Source organism: Panthera tigris, chromosome B3, assembly GCF_018350195.1.
Source record: "Panthera tigris isolate Pti1 chromosome B3, P.tigris_Pti1_mat1.1, whole genome shotgun sequence".
NCBI classification, from domain to species: domain Eukaryota; kingdom Metazoa; phylum Chordata; class Mammalia; order Carnivora; family Felidae; genus Panthera; species Panthera tigris.
This window is the reverse complement of record NC_056665.1, coordinates 93,037,322-93,057,181: the sequence shown is the minus strand read 5'-3', so window position 1 is coordinate 93,057,181 and position 19,860 is coordinate 93,037,322. Positions and strand designations below refer to the sequence as shown.

The window sequence follows — 19,860 nt, the reverse complement described above, 5'->3', positions numbered from 1 at the left end:
ACCCCATTGTAAGTCAAGGAAGATTGTGTGGTAGTTGTTCTCTGTGGCTGGGGGTGCTATAGTAGGGTCTTCTGTTGATATAGGTGCAGTGATTTCTATGGTGATACAAAGATTCCTAGATGGCAGAGAACTCAATTATTAGAGGCAAAGAAGCATAATAAGGATAATAGGGAGCAGGATCTTGTGGTGATTAAATGGTCTGACCAGCAGGGATACTTAGCAATATCTTTTTTTTTTTTTAAGTTTATCTATTTTAAGAGAAAGCGAATGTGAGTGGGGGAGGAACAGAGAGAGGGAGAGAGAATCCCCAAGCAGGGTCCAAGCCACCAGTGCAGAGCCTGATGTGTGGCTTGAACCCACGAACCATGAGATTATGACCTGAGCTGGAGTCAGACACTTAACTAACTGAGCCACCCAGGTGCCCCAAAGTTGTTGTTTTTTTTTTAACATTTATTTATTTTTGAGAGAGTGTGCATGCGCACACAAGCGGGGAAAGGGTAGAGAGCCAGGGAGACAGAAGATACCAGTGGGCTCTGTGCTGACAGCAGATTTGGGGCTTGAATTCATGAACCAAACCGTTAGATCATGACCTAAGCCAAAGTCAGATGCTTAACCCACTGAGCCAGCCAGGAGCAACAATACTTAGCAATATCTAATTGATCATGGGATCGAAATAGATGAGTAAAATACTAAGATCTTAGTTGTTTTGTATTAAAAAAAAAAACTCTAAATAAGGGAATCACAATTTCTCACCTAGTTCCCATGACCACTTGAAATAAGGGAAGGAACCACTAAGGATTCTGCAGTAATATCACTATGAAAATATCACTATGAAAGGGATCTCTGGGTACTTATCAAGGTAACTTCACACTGGGGGAAAAATATGCTTTTCAGAATTGATTGGACACTGGTTCTGAACTAATACCAGTTCCCAGGGGCATAGAATGCCTTGTGGTTCATCAGACAGAATGGGGGCTTATAGAATATAACAGATATTATTGACTGGCTCAGTCATATCTATTCCCACTACAATCCCTATTATTTTCCTCTACTTTTAAGACGAGGAAATGAAATACTCAATTTCTCAGCTTCCCATGAATCTAAGGGTGGTCAATGAGATAGAGCTAGAAGTACATAAAAAAGGCCTCCTTTCCTAAGTAAAAAAAGTAGAAGCTCTAGAGAAACTCACCAGTGTTACAAACTTCGTTAATTTTTGGCTCCTGTATCCTCCAAATCTAAGAGTGTCATCAATTCAGTCAACCGTGTTACCAATACATTTCAGATCCATTTTTTCAATTCTCACTGCTTCTACTATACTTTACTATCTAGAGTCTGACTCTGAGTCCTGGATAGATCAATACACTCCTTCCTACTGAAATTTGATTTAACTTTTTCAACACATTGCACAGGCAGATACTGTCAACTCATTAGACTGTAACATTTGATGAGATTTATTTGCCCCTTTTGGATTAGTGCTTCAAATTGACTTCCTTGCCTACACCCTTGCCTTGCTCCATCCAACTAACCCTCTGCTACTGGTTATTTTGCTTTATTTTTTAATACACCACTTCCACCCTTGAAAACATTGCTTTCTGTCTCCAGAATAAATTTCAAATTTATGTAACATTCACCATCTTATTCAAATATCATTTATTTAGCATCCAGCTTAGGTACTACTCCAGGTAGAGTGGTGAAAAAAAAAAAGTAATTCAGGATTGGCCAAAATTTGGTACCACCAGATCAGTCTGTCTTCATTTTACATAATGCTGTCCCACTATATATATATATATATATATATATATATATATATATATATATACATACACACACACACATATACATATGTATATATATGTATAGTATATGTATATATATACACATACATATATATATATTAACGACTACTTTGATAAATCTGTAAATTACTTTAAAATCTTTAAGTCTCTGCTTATCCATTGTTCTGCCCAGAGAGTTTAATTATGAATTAAGAATTTAGGTTCTCTGTTATAGTATGCTTTATGAAACCATAAATCATTAATGATAATTGAGTACTTAATTGATTTTGCCTTTGTTTGATATATTCAGCCCCCCCCCCCAACTAGCAATGAAATAAATAGGTTTAGCTTATCCTAACATTCAAGATTTCTATAGGGTTTGTGTTCATCTTTCTTCATTTGCTTCTGGCAAGAAATTATCTTTGTAGAAAATTTGAAGTTTACAAATGTTTTCTTACTCCTAATTCCATTTTAATTTTGGACCTCATGGTAGCTCAGAATATTCCTAAGGTTTGGTAAGTGATAATAAAACTGGCTTCCAAATCCATGCTTTCTAAATCAAAGTCTTAAGCTCTTTACCTTCGTATCTTGCTCCCCTCTCATCTCCCTTCTAGTCATTTCTACCTCTCTTAACACTGATATTCACTGTCTCTCTCTTTTGCCTTATTTTTTCTCTTCACATTATCTTTATTTTCAGATTCTCTTTAGACTTTTACTTATCGTAACTGAAATTTCATTACATAAGTAACACATATTGCTAATTTCTGAAAAAAATAAATTGCATAATAATACACTGAAAAAAATTAACTTCTTTACTCATAGTTTACTACAGTTTAACATGTTGCTATATATTATTCCAATTCTATTTTCTGTGTGCATATATATTTGATAGAGACACTGCATTTATTTTGTAGTCAGACTTTTTTCCTTTAACACACTATGGATATTGTCTTGTGATTAAAGTATTTAACATTTTTTGTCCTGTGATTAAAGTATTTAACATTAAAAAAAAATTTTTTTTAACGTTTATTTATTTTTGAGACAGAGAGAGACAGAGCATGAACAGGGGAGGGTCAGAGAGAGAGGGAGACACAGAATCAGAAACAGGCTCCAGGCTCTGAGCCGTCAGCACAGAGCCCGACGCAGGGCTTGAACTCACGGACCATGAGATCATGACCTGAGCCGAAGTTGGATGCTTAATCGACTGAGCCACCCAGGTGCCCCATCATTTTTAATGACTATATGATATGGATTCCATTGGGGAAATCTGCCATTTAAATTTTTTTCTTTATTTTTTAGTTACAGTGTGAGGATCAACTTTTATAATTATCACTACTTGTATAATTATTCCTTCATTCCAATTTATTCAGGCCTTCGGCTGCATTAGTTCTTTTAATCAGTGATCAGTCTCCAATTTTTGTTGACTTCTGGGTTGATAACAGTTCTTGATAACAAAGTGCTTGACTTCTGAGTACTCATTATTAAGAAGTTACTAAAAGTGAGAAAATCTTTAAGGCCTGGGACTCTGTTACATGAGTATTTTATTTATAATAAAAGATAGCACTGGGGCACCTGGGTGGCTCAGTCAGTTGAGCTTCCGACTCCGGCTAAGGTCATGATCTCGCAGTCTGGTGAGTTGGAGCTCTGCGTCAGCCTCTGTGCTGACAGCTCAGAGCCTGGAGTTGCTTTGGATTCTGTGTCTCCCTCTCTCTGCCCCTCCCCCATTCATGCTCTGTTTCTCTCTGTCTTAAAAATAAACATTAAAAAAAATTTTTATAATAAAAGACAGCACAGAGATTATGTAAAGTCCTCACATTAATAGTAGTGACTATTTACTGTACTTTTTCAGTGCAAAATTCAAACTACATCAACTCAAAAAAAAAAAAAAGAGATAATTAAGCTTATATACAAAGTAATGGTCTTTTCCCTTTGAAATTTAAAATTTACCTTCAATATATCCAACATTAATGCAAATTTAGTAGGGGCAAATTTGCAATGACACAGGGACAATGGTCAAAATTAATAAAACTTGGAATCTGTAACTATTGTTTCAATGGTGCATATCATTAGGGGTTAAAGCAAACTTTAATGACGATTTCAGATTTACAGCTAAGGTCAAAAGAGTCTAAACCAAGTGTTGACAAACTAGGCCAGAGGCCTGTTTTTGTCTGGCCTGAGCTAAGAATATTTTTTACATTTTTAAAACATTATAGGGGCGCCTGGGTGGCGCAGTCGGTTAAGCGTCCGACTTCAGCCAGGTCACGATCTCGCGGTCCGTGAGTTCAAGCCCCGCGTCAGGCTCTGGGCTGATGGCTCGGAGCCTGGAGCCTGTTTCCGATTCTGTGTCTCCCTCTCTCTCTGCCCCTCCCCCGTTCATGCTCTGTCTCTCTCTGTCCCAAAAATAAAAATTAAAAAAAAAACGTTGAAAAAAAAAAAATTATAAAAAAATGAAACAAAAAACAAAGAATATGCCACAATCTGCCTGTAGCTTACAAAACCAAAAGTAATTACTTTTTGGTCCTTTACTGAAAAAGTTTGCCAACTTCAGACCTAAACTATAGATACATAATAAAATACACTTAGAAGATAAAGCATTTAAGAAATATGTAACTATGAATGTATGTAACAATGCCCATAAACAGAAAAAGTAACCAAGTCTTTCCTTTCAGCTTCTCTTCAAATTGCTGTAACCCCCTGCACCTCCATTTTCTTCTTAGCACTCATGCAGTAATACAAAGAATCACAATTTAAAATGCAGCCAAATACATCAGAAAACCAGTTAGTGACACAAGAAGTGAAAAAGAATGAGGATAGTTCACAGTTGTAATAAAGTGATCATTGAATAAACTATAACACAGAACCATATAATTTTAGAACAAAACAGAACCTTAAAAATCATCTAGTCAGCCCTCACATTTTAGAGATGACAAAATGGGAGACCTAGAACTGGTAAGTGACTTGCCCAAGATCACATGCTTAATTTTCCTATAGTTCTATAGCTAGAACTATAATCCAGGTCTATTGTTAGGTCAATAGAGATAGGTCAATATTTTATCAAGTATACCAAGTGAAAATGATAGGTCAGTATTACAATATATATACTTTTTATTTTAACAAATTTGGAAGTTGGAAAAATAGGACACCTCTCACATATCTACAGAAATAAATCCTTTTATTTTTATAACATTCCTTTTCTTTTTAAGATGCATACAGTACTTATAGCCCAAGAATTCTGAGAAAAGCCTATAGAAGACCTGGCACTATTTTTGAGAATTACACAACTGGGCAGCAAAATAACACCTTTATAAATGTCAGGACATATAGAAATAAAATTTAGTGTTTTCACACAAAAATAGGGAGTTACATTCAACACGTTTTCTTAAACGTGCATTTAAAATGTTTAAGTGTTTTCTAAAACTTTGGTCACCATGCTTCATTATAACTTGTTAAATTTCACAATTATGTAGATGATTAAACCCAAATGGTAAGCAAATATATCACATTAACACAGCAGCAAAAGCAAGCTAATACTGCACAATCATATTAGCAGACTGATTTCAGAAATACATGTTTTTCACAAATAGCACACAAAAGTTAGTTTGTGATAACATAGTTCAATGACTTATTTCACTTCATAAAATAAGGCTGAGTAATGACAGAACATGATTACATAATAAAAAGTATATTTTTAATTACAAATCTAATTGTACATATAGGGCAATGAACTGTGGTTTCTATAGAACAGTGCAAATGAGCAGGACTTTCCTCAAAAATATAACTGGATTCATTCCATGGGCCTCAGATTTCATGAATATTAGGTTATATTAATTATTTTAGGTTTCTCTGTCTGTGATGGGTACAAGTGATAGGGTTGATACAGAGCAGATGTGTGCCCACTGGCTGCAAATACAAATAGCCATTGACTTAATTTATCAGATGAGTAGTGCAGGCACTGAAAATGTAACTTGAAAAAGTTCCATGTGTCATCATGTAAACAATTTTGTTCATCATACTATATTTCATCAAAGATTCATAATTCATTTCATATTGTCATATCGAGCAATTCTTCTAAACTCTTTTTGATATGTGGTGGTTGAGATGCAGCCTGATTTAACAGATTCTGACCCATTTGCGCAAAAAGTGCTTTTGATAATTTAGATGTGGCTGTTCGTATATTTCCTCCAGCTCCAGGCAAAGAGCCACTGTTTGTCATGTTCCCTAAGAGATGCCATAAAACAACCAATACTTTCTGTTCTGTGGCATGGGGCTTCCTTTGATAAAGTTCCGTAACAATATCTGAAACATAAAAATTTAGTAAACAGTCAGGTTTTTAAAAATATAAATTCAATTTTTGCTAATTAAAAAGCATATAAAATATACTAAGCTTCTTCTCTATGTCACTTGTCTTAAAATGTCAAGCATCTTAAAGAAGGTAAGGTCAGAAACTTTTCTCCCAAAGATTGGAATCTTCAAGTATTAGAATTCCATATAGGACAACTTAGCTCAGGCAAAATTAGTAAAGATAGGAATTAAACCCCAAATTCATCTCAATGTTTTCCAAAAAACATACATTTTAACCACTGATCTTTTATCAAATATATAATTTGAAACAGTTTTTCGTGAGTACCAATTTGATTTTAATGTCTCTTTATTTTTAAACGTGACAAGGAAGAAATTCTTACTGAAAAAAAAAGGATAAACAAAAAAATTTGGGGTAAAAGTCTTAAAAAGTTCTCGTATAGATCATTATGCAATTCATTTCTACATCGTGGGTAATGATATTGAATTTGGTAGCTATCCCAAAAAGAAATTGAACTGCCTATCATTTTTCCTTAGTTAATATTTCTTTAGAAATAGCAATTGAAGAATATTTACCAGCAAGCTTTTCAGTCATATCCTGTTTTGCTTTTCCATTTAAAAACTGAGCTTTTGTGCAAAATGGCTGTAGAAGCAAATAATTGTCTAAACAAAAAGAATAATACAGACACATGTTTAAAGAGTTATGAGTTCTTACTTTTCATTACAAAGCATTAAAAGGAAAAGATACATAAATGAATGCAAATGTGTTAAAAAGATTTTTAAATCTATGTAATCAGTACTTAACATTATGTATAAAACCTTAATAGAATACTATTCTTATAGCAAATAAGAAATAAAATACCTCAAATAAGAGTTTTAAAAGAGCTATCATATGGCATAAAAAAGCAAAAGAATTGCCTATCTCCCAGTCATCTTATTCCAAAAAATAGAATATAAGTTTATTAAAGACAAACAAAATAAAAAAACAGAAAAAAACTACATTTTGGAGGGGGTAGTTTTTATTTTTACTTATTTTTTCAGTTTTAATTTTTTTAAGTTTTAATGCTTATTTATTTTTGAGAGAGAGAGACAGAGCACGAGCGGGGGGTGGGGGGGGGGGGGACAGGGAGAGAGGGAGACACAGAATCTGAAACAGGCTCCAAAGGCTCTGAGCTGTCAGAACAGAGCCCAATGCGGGACTCGAACTTACAGACTGTGAGATCATGACCTGAGCCGAAGCCAGATGCTCGACCGACTGAGCCACCCAGGAGCCCCATTAATTTTGTAATAATTATAGATCACAGGAAATTGGAGAGACAGTACAAAAAGGTCCTGTGTACTGTTCATCCAAAGGTTACATCTTACACAATTACAGTACATATCAAAACAAAGAATCTGACATTTGTACAATACCTGTGCATAGTTCTAATCTACATCATTCACCTTCTTTGTTGATTTTTAAGTAACCTTTACACCCGGGGTTTGAACTCATGACCCAGAGATCAAGAGTCATATGCTTTAATGACCGAGCCAGTCAGGCATCCCTATGTGTGTATAGTTCTATGTCATTTTATCACATGTGCAGATTTGCGTAATGATCACTGCAATTAGCATATGGAACTATTCTATTACCACAAAGATCTCCACAGAGCTATCGCTCTATAGGCACATCCAGCCCCTCCTAGCTGCCCGTAAACCCTGATAACCACGAATTTGTTTTCCATCTCTGTAAATGTTACCATTTTGAGGCTATACAAAGATGCCATCCTACAGCATGTGACCTTTTGGGACTGTCCTTTTTCACTAAGCATAATGCCCTTTTAGATCCATCCAAATTGTTACATGTATCTATAATACTACTTTATTACTAAGTACTATTTTACGGTATAGATGTATCATAAATTTCTTCACTATTAACTCACTGAATTACATTTAGGTTGCCTGAAGTTTTGGACTTTTGTAAATAAAGCTGCTATGAACAAGAGTGTAACTTCTTGGATGGAAGTTTTCATTTCTGTAGAATAAATGCCTAGGAATGCAACTGATGGGTTATATGGTAAGTGTATGCTTAGTTGTTTTTTTTTTTTTTTTTTTTTAAAGAAATTGACAAACCATTTTCTAGAGTGGATACACCATTTTATTTATGTAGCAGAGATCCAGTTTCTCTGAAATCTTGTCAGCATTTGGTATTATCACTCTTTTTAATTTTAGCTGTCCTAATACTTGCTATAAACTGAATGTCTGTGTCTTCCAAAATTCATATGTTGAAACCCAATCCCTGTTGTTATGGTATTTGGAGGTGAGGACTTTGGGAGATGATTAGGTCGTGAAGGTGGAGCCCTCATAACTAGGATTAGAGCTCTCATAAAAGATGCCCCAGAAAGCTCCAGTGGAACCACGAAGTGGGCCCTCACCAGATACCAAATCTGTTGGCACCTTGATCTTGAACTTTCCAGCCTCCAGGACTGTGAGAAATAAATGTTTGTTTTTACACTGTCCAGTCTGTAGGTAGTTTGCTAAAGCAACCTGAACAGATGAACATATTTGTGTAGTGATCATGGTCTTAACCTGCATTTGTATTTCCCTAATGACTAGTGATGTTAAACATCTTTTTTATGTGTTTATTTGCCATCCATATATCGTCTTCAGTGAAGTGTTCCTTCATGTCCTTTGCCCATTTTCTAATTGGATTGTTTGTTTTAATGTTCAGTTTTGAGAGTTCTTTATGTATTCTAAGTTCTTCCTCAGACATGTGGTTTGCAAATACTTACTCCAAATCTGTAGTTTGTCTCTTTATGTACTTAACAGGTCTTTTGCAGAGCAAATGTTTTTAGATTTGATTAAGTCTAATTTATCGACTTTAATGGATCATGCTTTTAGTATCATGTTAACAACTCTTCACCAAGCCCTCAAGTCCTAAGGATTTTTACCTATGTTATCCTTAAAAGATTTACAGTTAAGTTTTACATTTAAATCTACAATCCATTTTGAGTTAATTTTGCACCAGATGTGAGGTTGAGGTAGGAATAAAAGGACTGAAAAATCAAAAATAAGAAAAAGTCAATTTAATGGGATAGTATTAAACTCTAAAAATAATTTAAACTACTGAAAATATCACAACATTAAATGACAAATATTTAATATCTATGATTTCAACATTATACAAAGTATATCATGTGTAGGACAGAAAGTATGAAAGTAAAGTCAAAATAATTTGAGTGCAAAAGTAAGATTTCTTACCTACATGCTGACTCAGTGCTTGAACAACATTTGTGGCAGCAGCATAGATGCCTGGATTCTTAGAATTCAGATTGTTATCTACTATTGCTGGAATTAGCATGTTGATTATAGGAGATAAGTTGTCTTTAAGCAAAGGAATCATTTTGTGCATTGTTTCTAGAGCCACCAGATTTACTTTACTATTGGAATCATGAAGCCGAGATTTAAAAGCATCAAAGATCTGAAAGTAAATTGGTAAATTATTTAATGTGAAATAATGTTTATAGCTATTTAAATTCTTTTTGGCATTCTATAGTATTTATGCTATTAATATACTATTTAAAAACATACACACAACATCTTATTTAACTTGAACATAGACAATAGGAATTTTATAAAAATTTGGATGTTAAATCTAAGTCTCAAACCTTCTTATAGCAAAATGACAAGTCTTCAAACATCACTCAAACAGACATCCTAATAAATTCAGGTTGTGAAATTTGATTTAGTAGGAAGATGACTGATTTACCGTAAATGTGATAAAAATGCTATTTTTTGGAAGGTGTGGTTAGCTTAGCTAACTCTAAGAACTCAAGGAAAGTTTTCATTTTTATCACTATTCATAACAGAATTAGATACATAACAACCATAGAGATTTGATTTAGTTTCAGTTTGGGTTTCTTATGAGAATTTTATATGCAATTTCAGAGTTAAATTTTTACTACCTTTTAACCTGATTACTTTAACAATTATTCCTTGCTCTTTAGAATTCTTAACTTTCATAAGTTTAAGATATAAAAAGTGAATGATAAGCAAAATCTTTAGTCACATTAGGTGAGTGAAGAGCTATTCTATGAGGCTGATATACATATACACATCTCTCATAAAAATATGAAAGTTAATATATAAATAAAAATTTTCATGGTGAGAACAGTCTTCCCAAGAGATTTATTTTTACTCAACAGATATCAGAAAATGCAACTTTCTGGTGCCCATCACATGATAATATGGTACCTTTCTTCTGAAAATTAAGAGACAACATTACTGGAATTAAGAGTAGTTAATGGTATGCTGGCCAAGTTTAATGCACATAATACAAATTCAACATGGGATTTTATTAATAAATCACTAATGGAATTAACTGAATTAACTCTGAAGAAGCATAAATCATCTATGCTCTGGTACCACTAACATTTATTACTATCTTCTTTTCTATTGCTTGTTGTCTAACATTGGTATATAAATTAGTATATATAAGATTTCTAATCTACATATAAAAATTTTAATATCTACTCTTAAGTAATATCAGAGCACCTAAATGCCCTGGTTTTTAAAATATTTATTGATTCACTTGACATATATGCACTGAGAGCTCTGAGAATACAGAGCTTTCAGGTTCCAAGAGCTCTGAGAATACAGAGCTTTCAAAGAGTTACCATCTAGTGGGAAAATTCAGACAAATTAAGCAGCTGTTTTCTTATATTATTATTTTATTTTCTTATTTTTTCCCAATTACTTTGAATTGTTCTAGAAAGTAATTCATTCTTCTAAGCTTAACATTTTAAAACAATACATATAAAGTACTAAGAGTTAGGGCAATTTTTTATACTAATGAGCTATTAGCTACATATTGAAAATGAAAATTAATTTTGACAGTTCATTACCTTCACAATGTTTCCAACAACAAGCTCTTGATTGTTTTCAGTATCTGATAAAAGCTGCTTAATCCCATTAATACGATCACGGAAGTCTTTTGCATTTAATAAACCTGTTATGACTTTAATGTATTCAGCACTTTCTAAGGAATTGCGGGGAACTGATTTTCTGGTGATGTCACGAATTTCAGTTACTTCTCTAAAGTCAAAGAAAGGGAAATTTAATTTCATTCTTAATTTCCTATGAGAAACATAAACATAATACATCTTATTACATATATATTTCTCAAAAATTCACAAACTGATCTGATAGCCACAATGCTAAAGGAGGTCCCTGCGATCTCCCCTGACTTTGGTGATTTGCTAGGAGGACTCACAGGATTCAACATGTAGTTTTACTCACAGCTATGATTTATTACAGCAAAAGGATACAAAACAAAATAAACAAAGGGAAAAAGTGTAGGGGTCAAAGTCTGGAAAAAACCAGCTATAAGCTTCCAGGGGTCCATTCCCAGTGAAGTAACATAGGACAAATTTAATTACTCCAGCAACAACCTGTGACAACACAGTGAAATGCTGTCTACCAATGAACCTTATTAGAGACTCCAATGCTCAGGGAGTTGGTCATGGTTGGTCCTCTGCCTAGGATATACTAAAATTCCAGGCTCCCAGAAGGAAAGCCGGTCTTCAGCATAAACCATATTGTTTGCTCAAATAATTTTGGTATAGTAAACTACTCTTCATCAGTTAAGGAACAGTGGCAATCCTCCTGAAATCCTAGTTCCTAGATGCCAACCAAGGGCTAACCTTGTAAGTAGGACTTTCCAAAAATAGTAGTCTCAGGCCTGCTATGTTAACTCAAAATAACCATGTGAACTTGCATGGGAGAACTAGAATCTTGACAGGATTTATTATTTCAATTACTATTACTAGCATAATTTTTTTTATTCCTATAAAGGGGTGACTCAATATGGCAGATAAATGATCCCTTTGAAAGAAATTAAGTCATGCAAATTGATAAGTCTTACAGACAATAGTAACAGTTGCCAGTTACCATTTCTGACTACCAGTATTAAAAATGATGCTAATGTTATCTTAAGAGCACTGGTTAATGAATGACTCAGAATCATCTTAAAAGTAGACACAGGATGGTGATCTAGAATGCAGATCTTAGATGTATTCATCCATTATTTTTAATTTATTTAAATAAATCAATCTGAGATTAATTTGTAAAATGGTTAATTCTATACAATGAGAAAAAACAGAGGATTAAATTTATATTTAAACTAAGAAGTATATGATACATAAAAGGTGAAAAAATGAAGAGTAAAACAAAAGAACACAAGAAGTCATCTAATTACTGATACTTGTGTTTAAAGATGACTTTTTTACTGTTCAAAGCAAAATGGATTTGATAGTAGAATAGCATTGAATATACCTTAGGGGGAAAGATACAGTAAGAGTGAAATGGAGAAACTCACTATGTATATATTAACATCAATACAATTTATAAAAAAGAATGCATTAAAATGATCATAGAACACAGATGCAAAGAACTTCAACAACGAAATACTAGCAATTGAAGCAGCAATACATTAAAAGGATCATACACAATGACCAAGTGGCATTTATTCCAGGGATGCAAAAATGGCTCAACATCTCCAGGTCAATTAATGTGATACACCATATTAATAAAATTGAGAATAAAAATTGTATCATCCTCTCAATAGATAAAGAAAAAGCATCTGACAAAATTCAATAGCCATTCAACAAACTGGATTTAGATGGAAGATACCTGAACATAATAAGACACATATGATGAGCCCAACGCATACTCAATGATGAAAAGCTGAATGGTTTTCCTCTGAGAACAAGAACAAGATAAGGATACCCTCTTTTGCCACTCTTATTCAATGCAGTACTGGATGTCTTAGCCAGAGCAATTATGAAGAAAAAGAAATAAAAGTCTCCCAAGTAAGAAAGAAAGAGGTAAAACAGCCTCTATTCACAGATGATATACAGTTGGCCCTTAAACAACATGGGTTTGCACTGTGCAGGTCCACTTACATATGGATTAAAAAAAATTTTTTTTTAATGTTTATTTATTTTTGAGAGACAGAGAGAGCACAAGCGGGGGAGGAGCAGAGAGACAGGGAGACACAGAATCTGAAAAGCAGGCTCCAGGCTCTGAGCTGTCAGCACAGAGCCCGACACAGGGCTCAAACTCACGAACTGCGAGATCATGACCTGAGCCAAAGTTGGACACTTATCCAACTGAGCCACCAGGTACCCCACATGTGGATATTTTTTTAAGTTTATTTATTTATTTTGAGAGAAAGTATGAGGGAAGGAGAGGCAGAGAGAGCGGGAGAGAGGTAAAGAATCCCAAACATACTCTGCACTGTCAGTGCAGAGCCCAAGGCAGGGCTCAAACTCACAAACTGTGAGATCATGACCTGAGCTGAAGCTAGATGCTCAATGGACGGAGCCACCCAGGCACCCCTACATGTGGAGTTTTCATAGTACAGTACTGTAAATGTATTTTCTCTTCCTTATGATTTTTTTAATTTTATTTCTCTAGTTTACTATAAGGACACAGCATTTAAAACATATAATATACAAAATATGTGTTAATCAACTGCTTATATTATGTTTATCAAGTAAGGCTTCTTGTCAACAGTACGTAGTTAACTTTTTGGGGAGTCAAATGCTGTTTGTAGATTTTCAGCTGCATGAGGGTCAATGCCCCTAACCCCTGCATTGTCTAAGGGTCAACTTTATATAGAAAATCCTAAATAATCCACCAAAAAAACTCAGAAACTAATGAACAAATTCAGTAAAGTTTCAGGATATAAAATCAATATATAAAAATCAGTGGCATTTCTACACACTAACAAAAAACTATCAGAACAAGAAATTAAAAAACAATTTCATTTACAAATGCATCAAAAATAATAAAATACCTAGTAATGAATTTAACCAAGGTAAAAGACTTCTACTCTATAAACCCTTGATAAAAGAAACTGAAGAAGATATAAATAAGTGGAAGATATTTCATGCTCGTGTACTGAATTAATATTGTTAAAATGTCCTTACTACCCAAAGCAATCTACAGACTGAATGCAATCCCCATAGAAATTCCAACAGCATTTTTCACAGAAATAGAACAATCTTGAAATTTTTATAGAACCACAAAAAACCTAGAATAGCCAAAGCAAGTCTAAGAAGAACAAGGCCGAAGGCATCATACTTTCTCATTCAAAACAGCAGGGTATTAGCATAGAAACAAACACATGTATAAATGGAACAGAATAAAGAGACCAGAAATAAACCCAGAGGTTAATTAATCCACCAATTAATTTATGATAAAGGGGCTAAGAGCATACAACGGGGCAAGAATAATCTCCTCAATAAATACTGCCAGGAAAACCAAACAGCCAGCCATATGCAAAAAGAGTGAAACTGGACCTCTATCTTACTCTATACACAAAAATCAACTCAAAATGGATTAAAGACTTAAATATAAGACCACAAAACTCATAGAAGAAAACATACATGGTAAGCTCATTGGCACTGGTCTCAGCAGTAATTTTTTGGATTTGACAACAAAAGCAAATATAAGCACATAGGGCCATATCAAAGTTAAAGCTTCTGCACAGAAGAAACCATCAACAAAAATGAAAAGACAGCCTACAGAATGGGAGAAAACATTTGCATATCATATATCTGAATAGAAAGAGGTTAATACCCAAAAAATATAAAGACCTCACACAACTTAATAGCAAAACAACAACAACAAAAAACAAAACCAAAAACCTAGAAAACAAACAAACACCTACAAACAAACAAACAAACAAAACAAATATGGGCAGAGGAACTGAATAGACATTGTTTCCAAAGAAGCCATACAAATGGCCAACAAGTCCATGAAAAAGGTGTTCAACATCACTAATCATCAGGGAAATACAAATCAAACCATCATGAGATATTGTCTCATGCTTGTAAGAATGGCTATTATTAAAAAGACAAGCAATAACAAGTGTTGGTGAGGATGTGGAGAAAAAGGAAAAAGGAAGTATATAGCAATACAGGTCTATCTCAAGAAGCAAGAAAAATCTCAAATCAAACAACCTAACCTTACACCTAAAGCAGCTAGAAAAAACAACAACAAAACCTAAAGCCAGCAAAAGAAGGTAAATAATAAAGATTAGAGCAGAAATAAACGATATAGAAACAAACAACAACAACAAAAAACCAAAATAGTGGAACAGATCAATAAAAGTAAGAGCTGGATCTTTGAAAGAATAAAATTGATAACCCCCTAGCCAGACTTCTAAAAAAGAAAAGGGAATGAACCCAAATAATTAAAACCACAAATGAGAGGGGAAAAATAAAAACTAACTACACAGAAATAGAAATAATTATGAGAATGTTATCAAAAATTATATGCCAAAAATTATATGGACAACTTGGAAGAAATGGATAAATTCCTAGAAACATGTAAATTACCAAAACTGAAACAGGAAGCACAGAAAATTTGAACAGATCGATATCCAGCAAAGAAACTGAATCAATAATAAAAACTCTCCAAAGATACAAAAGCCCAGGGACAAATAGCATCACAGGTGAATTCTACCAAACATTTAAAGAAGAGTTAATACCTATTCTTCTCAAACTATTCCAAAAAATAGAAAAGGAAGGAAAACTTCCAGATTCATTCTATCAGGCCAGCATTACCCTGATTTCAAAACCAGAGAAACAACTTCACTAAAAATGAGAACCACAGGCCAATATCCCTGATGAACATGGATGCAAAAATTCTCAACAAAATACCAACAAATCCATCTAACAGTACATTAAAAGAATCATTCACGATGATTAACTGGGATTTATTCCTGGGCTCCAAGGGTGGTTCAATATTCGCAAATCAATCAACATGATACACCACATTTATAAAAGAAAGGATAAGAACTATATGATCTTTTCAATAGATGCAGAAAAGGCATTTGACAAAGTACATTATCTATTCATGATAAAAATCCTCAAGAAAGTGGGGATAGAGGGAATATACCTCAACATAATAAAGGCCATACACAAAAAAACCACAGCTAAAATCATCCTCAATGGGGAAAAACTGAGAGCTTTTCCTCTACAGTCAGAAACAAGACAAGGATGTCCACTCTCACCACTGTTATTTAACATAGTCCTGGAAGCCCTAGCCATAGCAATCGGACAACACAAAGAAATAAAAGGCATCTGAATTCGCAAGAAAGAAGTTGAACTTTCACTATTTGCAAATGACATGATACTGTATGTAGAAAACCCAAAAGACTCCACCAAAATATTACTAGAACTGAAACATGAATTCAGTAAAATCATAAGGTACAAAAACAATGTATAAAAATCTGTTGCATTCTTTTACACCAATAAGGAAGCAGCAGAAAGAGAAATCAAAGAATCCATCCCATTTACAACTGCATCAAAAACGATAAGATACCTAGGAATAAACTTAACCAAAGAGGTAAAAGATCTATACTCTTAAAACTATAAAAACACTGATGAAAGAAATAGAAAGGATGCCTAGGTGGCTCAGTCAGTTGAGTGCCTGACTCTTGATTTCAGGTCACATCATGATCTCAAGGTGGGATTGAGCCCCAAGTCGGGCTCCGTGCTGAGCATGGGTGGAGCCTGCTTAAGATCCTCTCTCTCTCTCTCTCTCTCTCTCTCTCTCTCTCTCTCTCTCCCTCTCCCTCTCCCTCTCCCTCTCTTGCTCCCTTCCTCAGCCCCTCTCCCTGGTTTGCACTCTCTCTCATTTTCTCTCTCAAAAAAAAAAAAAAAAAATTGAAGACGGCATAAAGAAAAGCATTCCACCCTAATGGATTGAAAGAACAAATATTGTTAAAATGTTTATACTAACCAAAGCAATCTACACATTTAATGCAATCTCAATCAAAATACCAACAGCATCTTTCACAAAGCAAGAAGAAACAATCTTAACATTTGTATGGAACCACAAAAGACTCTGAAAAGCCAAAGCAACCTTGAAAAAGAAAAGCAAAGCTGGAGGCATCATAATTCTGGACTTCAAGTTATATTACAAAGCTGTAGTGATTAAGACAGTATGGGACTGGCACAAAAATAGACACATAAATCAATGGAACACATAGAAAATCCAGAAATAAACTCACAACTATATAGTTGATTAATCTTCGACAAAGCAGGAAAGAATATCCAATGGAAAAAAAAGTCTCTTCAACAAATGGTGTTGAGAAAACTGTACAGCAACATGCACAAGAATGAAATTGGACCACTTTCTTACACCATATACAAAAATAATTCAAAATGGATGAAAGACCTAAATGTGAGACAGGAAACCATTAAAATCCTGGGGGAGAATACAGGCAATAACCTCTTTGACACTGGCTGCAGCAACTTCTTACTAGATAGACCTCCTGAGGCAAGGGAAACAAAAACAAAAATAAACTATTGGGAATTCATCAAAATAAAAACCTTCTGCATAGTAAAGGAAACAATCAACAAAATTAAAAGGCAAACTATGGAATAGGAGAAGATATTTGCAAATGACATATCTGATACGTCATATGACACACAAACACACACATGAAAAGATGCTCAACATCACTGGTCATCAGAGAAATATAAATCAACACTACAATGAGATATCACTTCACACCTGTCAGAGTGGCTAAAATGAACAACACAGGAAAGAACAGGTGTTGGCAAGGCTGCAGAAAAAGGGGAACCCTCTTACACTGCTGGTGGGAATGCAAACTGGTGCAGCCACTCTGGAAAACAGTATGGAAATTCCTCAAAAAATTAAAAATAGAACTATCCTACAATCCAGCAATTGTACTACTGGTATTTACCCAAAGGATACAAAAATACTGATTCGAAGGGGCACATGCACACCAATGTTTATGGCAGCACTATCAATGATAGCCAAATTATGGAAAGAGCCCAAATGTCTATCTACTGATGAATGGATAAAGAAGAGGTAGTGTGGATGTATGTATGTGTTTGCGTATGCATATGTGTGTATAATATATACATGTATATAGTTATATGTGTGTAATATACATGTGTATATAATATATATATATATTATACACACACACACACACACACACACACACACACACAATGGAATGTTAATCAGCCATCAGGAGAATAAAATCTTGCCATTTGCAATGATGTGGATGGAGCCAGTGTATTATGCTAAGCAAAATGAGTCTGTCATTGAAAGACAAATACCATATGATTTCACTCATATGTGGAATTTGAGAAACAAAAGAACACAGAGGAAGGGAAAAAAAAGAGGCTAACCAGGAAACAGTTTCTTAACTATAGAGAACAATCTGATGGTTACTGGAGGGGATTTGGGTGGGGGAATGGGTTAAATGGGTGATGGGTATTAAGGACAGCACTTGTTGTAATGAGTACTGGGGTGTTGTATGTGAGTGATGAATCACTAAATTCTACACATGAAACTAATATTACACTGTATGACAACTAGAATTTAAATAAAAATTTGGATGAAAAAAAGGGCAGGAAAAGTGAAAAAAAGAAACAAAACCAGGACAGATTGAAAAATAATGTAAAAAAAAAAATATATCAACATGATAGGCTTAAAACCCAACCATATGAATAATTATACCAAATAGAAATGGTCAAATACTTTAATTAAAGGGGAGAGATTATTAGATAAAAAAGCAAGATTTAATCAGATATATAAATATATATTAAATATAACATATATTTTTTACAAAAACATACTTTAAAAAGACATACTAAGAAACACAAGTCAAAACTATAACATGGTAAAGAATAATTATTCTGACATTGTAAAGTTATAAAGAAGACTTTATTTAAGACTGTGGAATAGGGGTCATGACTACTGCAATATAGGAGATAGTCAGAAGGTGTTCAATTCTGAATGCAGTAAGACAGCTGGAATTTATAGCCAACAAGCAGACTTAGAGGATTCATGGATAAAAAGCCTGTGTAAAGTATAGCTGAAGAAAAAGTCTTTGTCATATGAGATACCCGTTTATACCCACTTGGAGAATAACACATATTGATGAGGAGGTGTTAAAACTGGAACCATCTTATACAGCTGGTAAGAAACACATTTCTAAATAGCCCATGTATTAAAGAAGAAACCACAAGGTATCCAACATTACTCCCATAACAAAACCAAAGACATCCTAAGACAAGAAAACTACAGATCCCAGGACTATAGACAAAAAATACCCACCTAATTTTAGGAATCCAACACCAGTGATATATTAAAAATATAACACTTCATGATCAAGTGCTACTAATCCAAGCAATACAAGTTATCTTTTTTAACATTTGGAAATCAATGACTGTAAACCATTCATATTAATAGAATAAAGGAAAAATACATGATTATCCTAATAGACATGGAGAAATCACTTGACAAAATTCAATAACCATTCACGATAAAAACTCAAACTAGAAAGAGGAAGGAACTTTAACCTGATAAAGGACTTTTATGAATCTATAGCTAACATCATACTTAGTGGGAAAAAACCAAATGTTTTGTCCCTAAGATTAGGAATAAGGTAAAGATGTTTGTTCTTAATATTTGTATGCAACATCATAGTCAATATTCTAGTCATTGCATTTCAGACAGGAAAGGAAAAGAAATTAGAAACATACAGATTAGAGAAGAGGAAATAATACAAGTTGATCCTGGGCAATCTTGTGATGGCAAAAAATAAAGAAATGTAAAATGTGCCATGTTGAAAAAGCACAGCAGCCAACCTGAGGGAGATCTTAAAGTTGCAACAATTTGAAAAAGTGAGTAATGAATACTTTTTATAGATATAGATAGATTATAACCCATAAAATAAAATAAAAATCCATCC

At 34.0% G+C, this 19,860-nt stretch overlaps 1 protein-coding gene across 1 annotated transcript in view; it reads right to left on the bottom strand.

The window, feature by feature from the left end:
- Positions 1–4,921: 4,921 nt before the first annotated feature.
- Positions 4,922–19,860, bottom strand: part of TOGARAM1 (TOG array regulator of axonemal microtubules 1) — an 83,530-nt gene continuing 68,591 nt past the window's right edge. Inside the window, exons 20-23 of the mRNA XM_042989618.1 lie at positions 10,958–11,147; positions 9,315–9,534; positions 6,651–6,737; positions 4,922–6,071 (exon numbers count right to left, since the gene is read on the bottom strand). Of these exons, the coding sequence (XP_042845552.1) occupies positions 5,818–6,071; positions 6,651–6,737; positions 9,315–9,534; positions 10,958–11,147 (751 nt within the window). The 3' untranslated portion in view covers positions 4,922–5,817. The remainder of the gene's footprint in view (positions 6,072–6,650; positions 6,738–9,314; positions 9,535–10,957; positions 11,148–19,860) is intronic.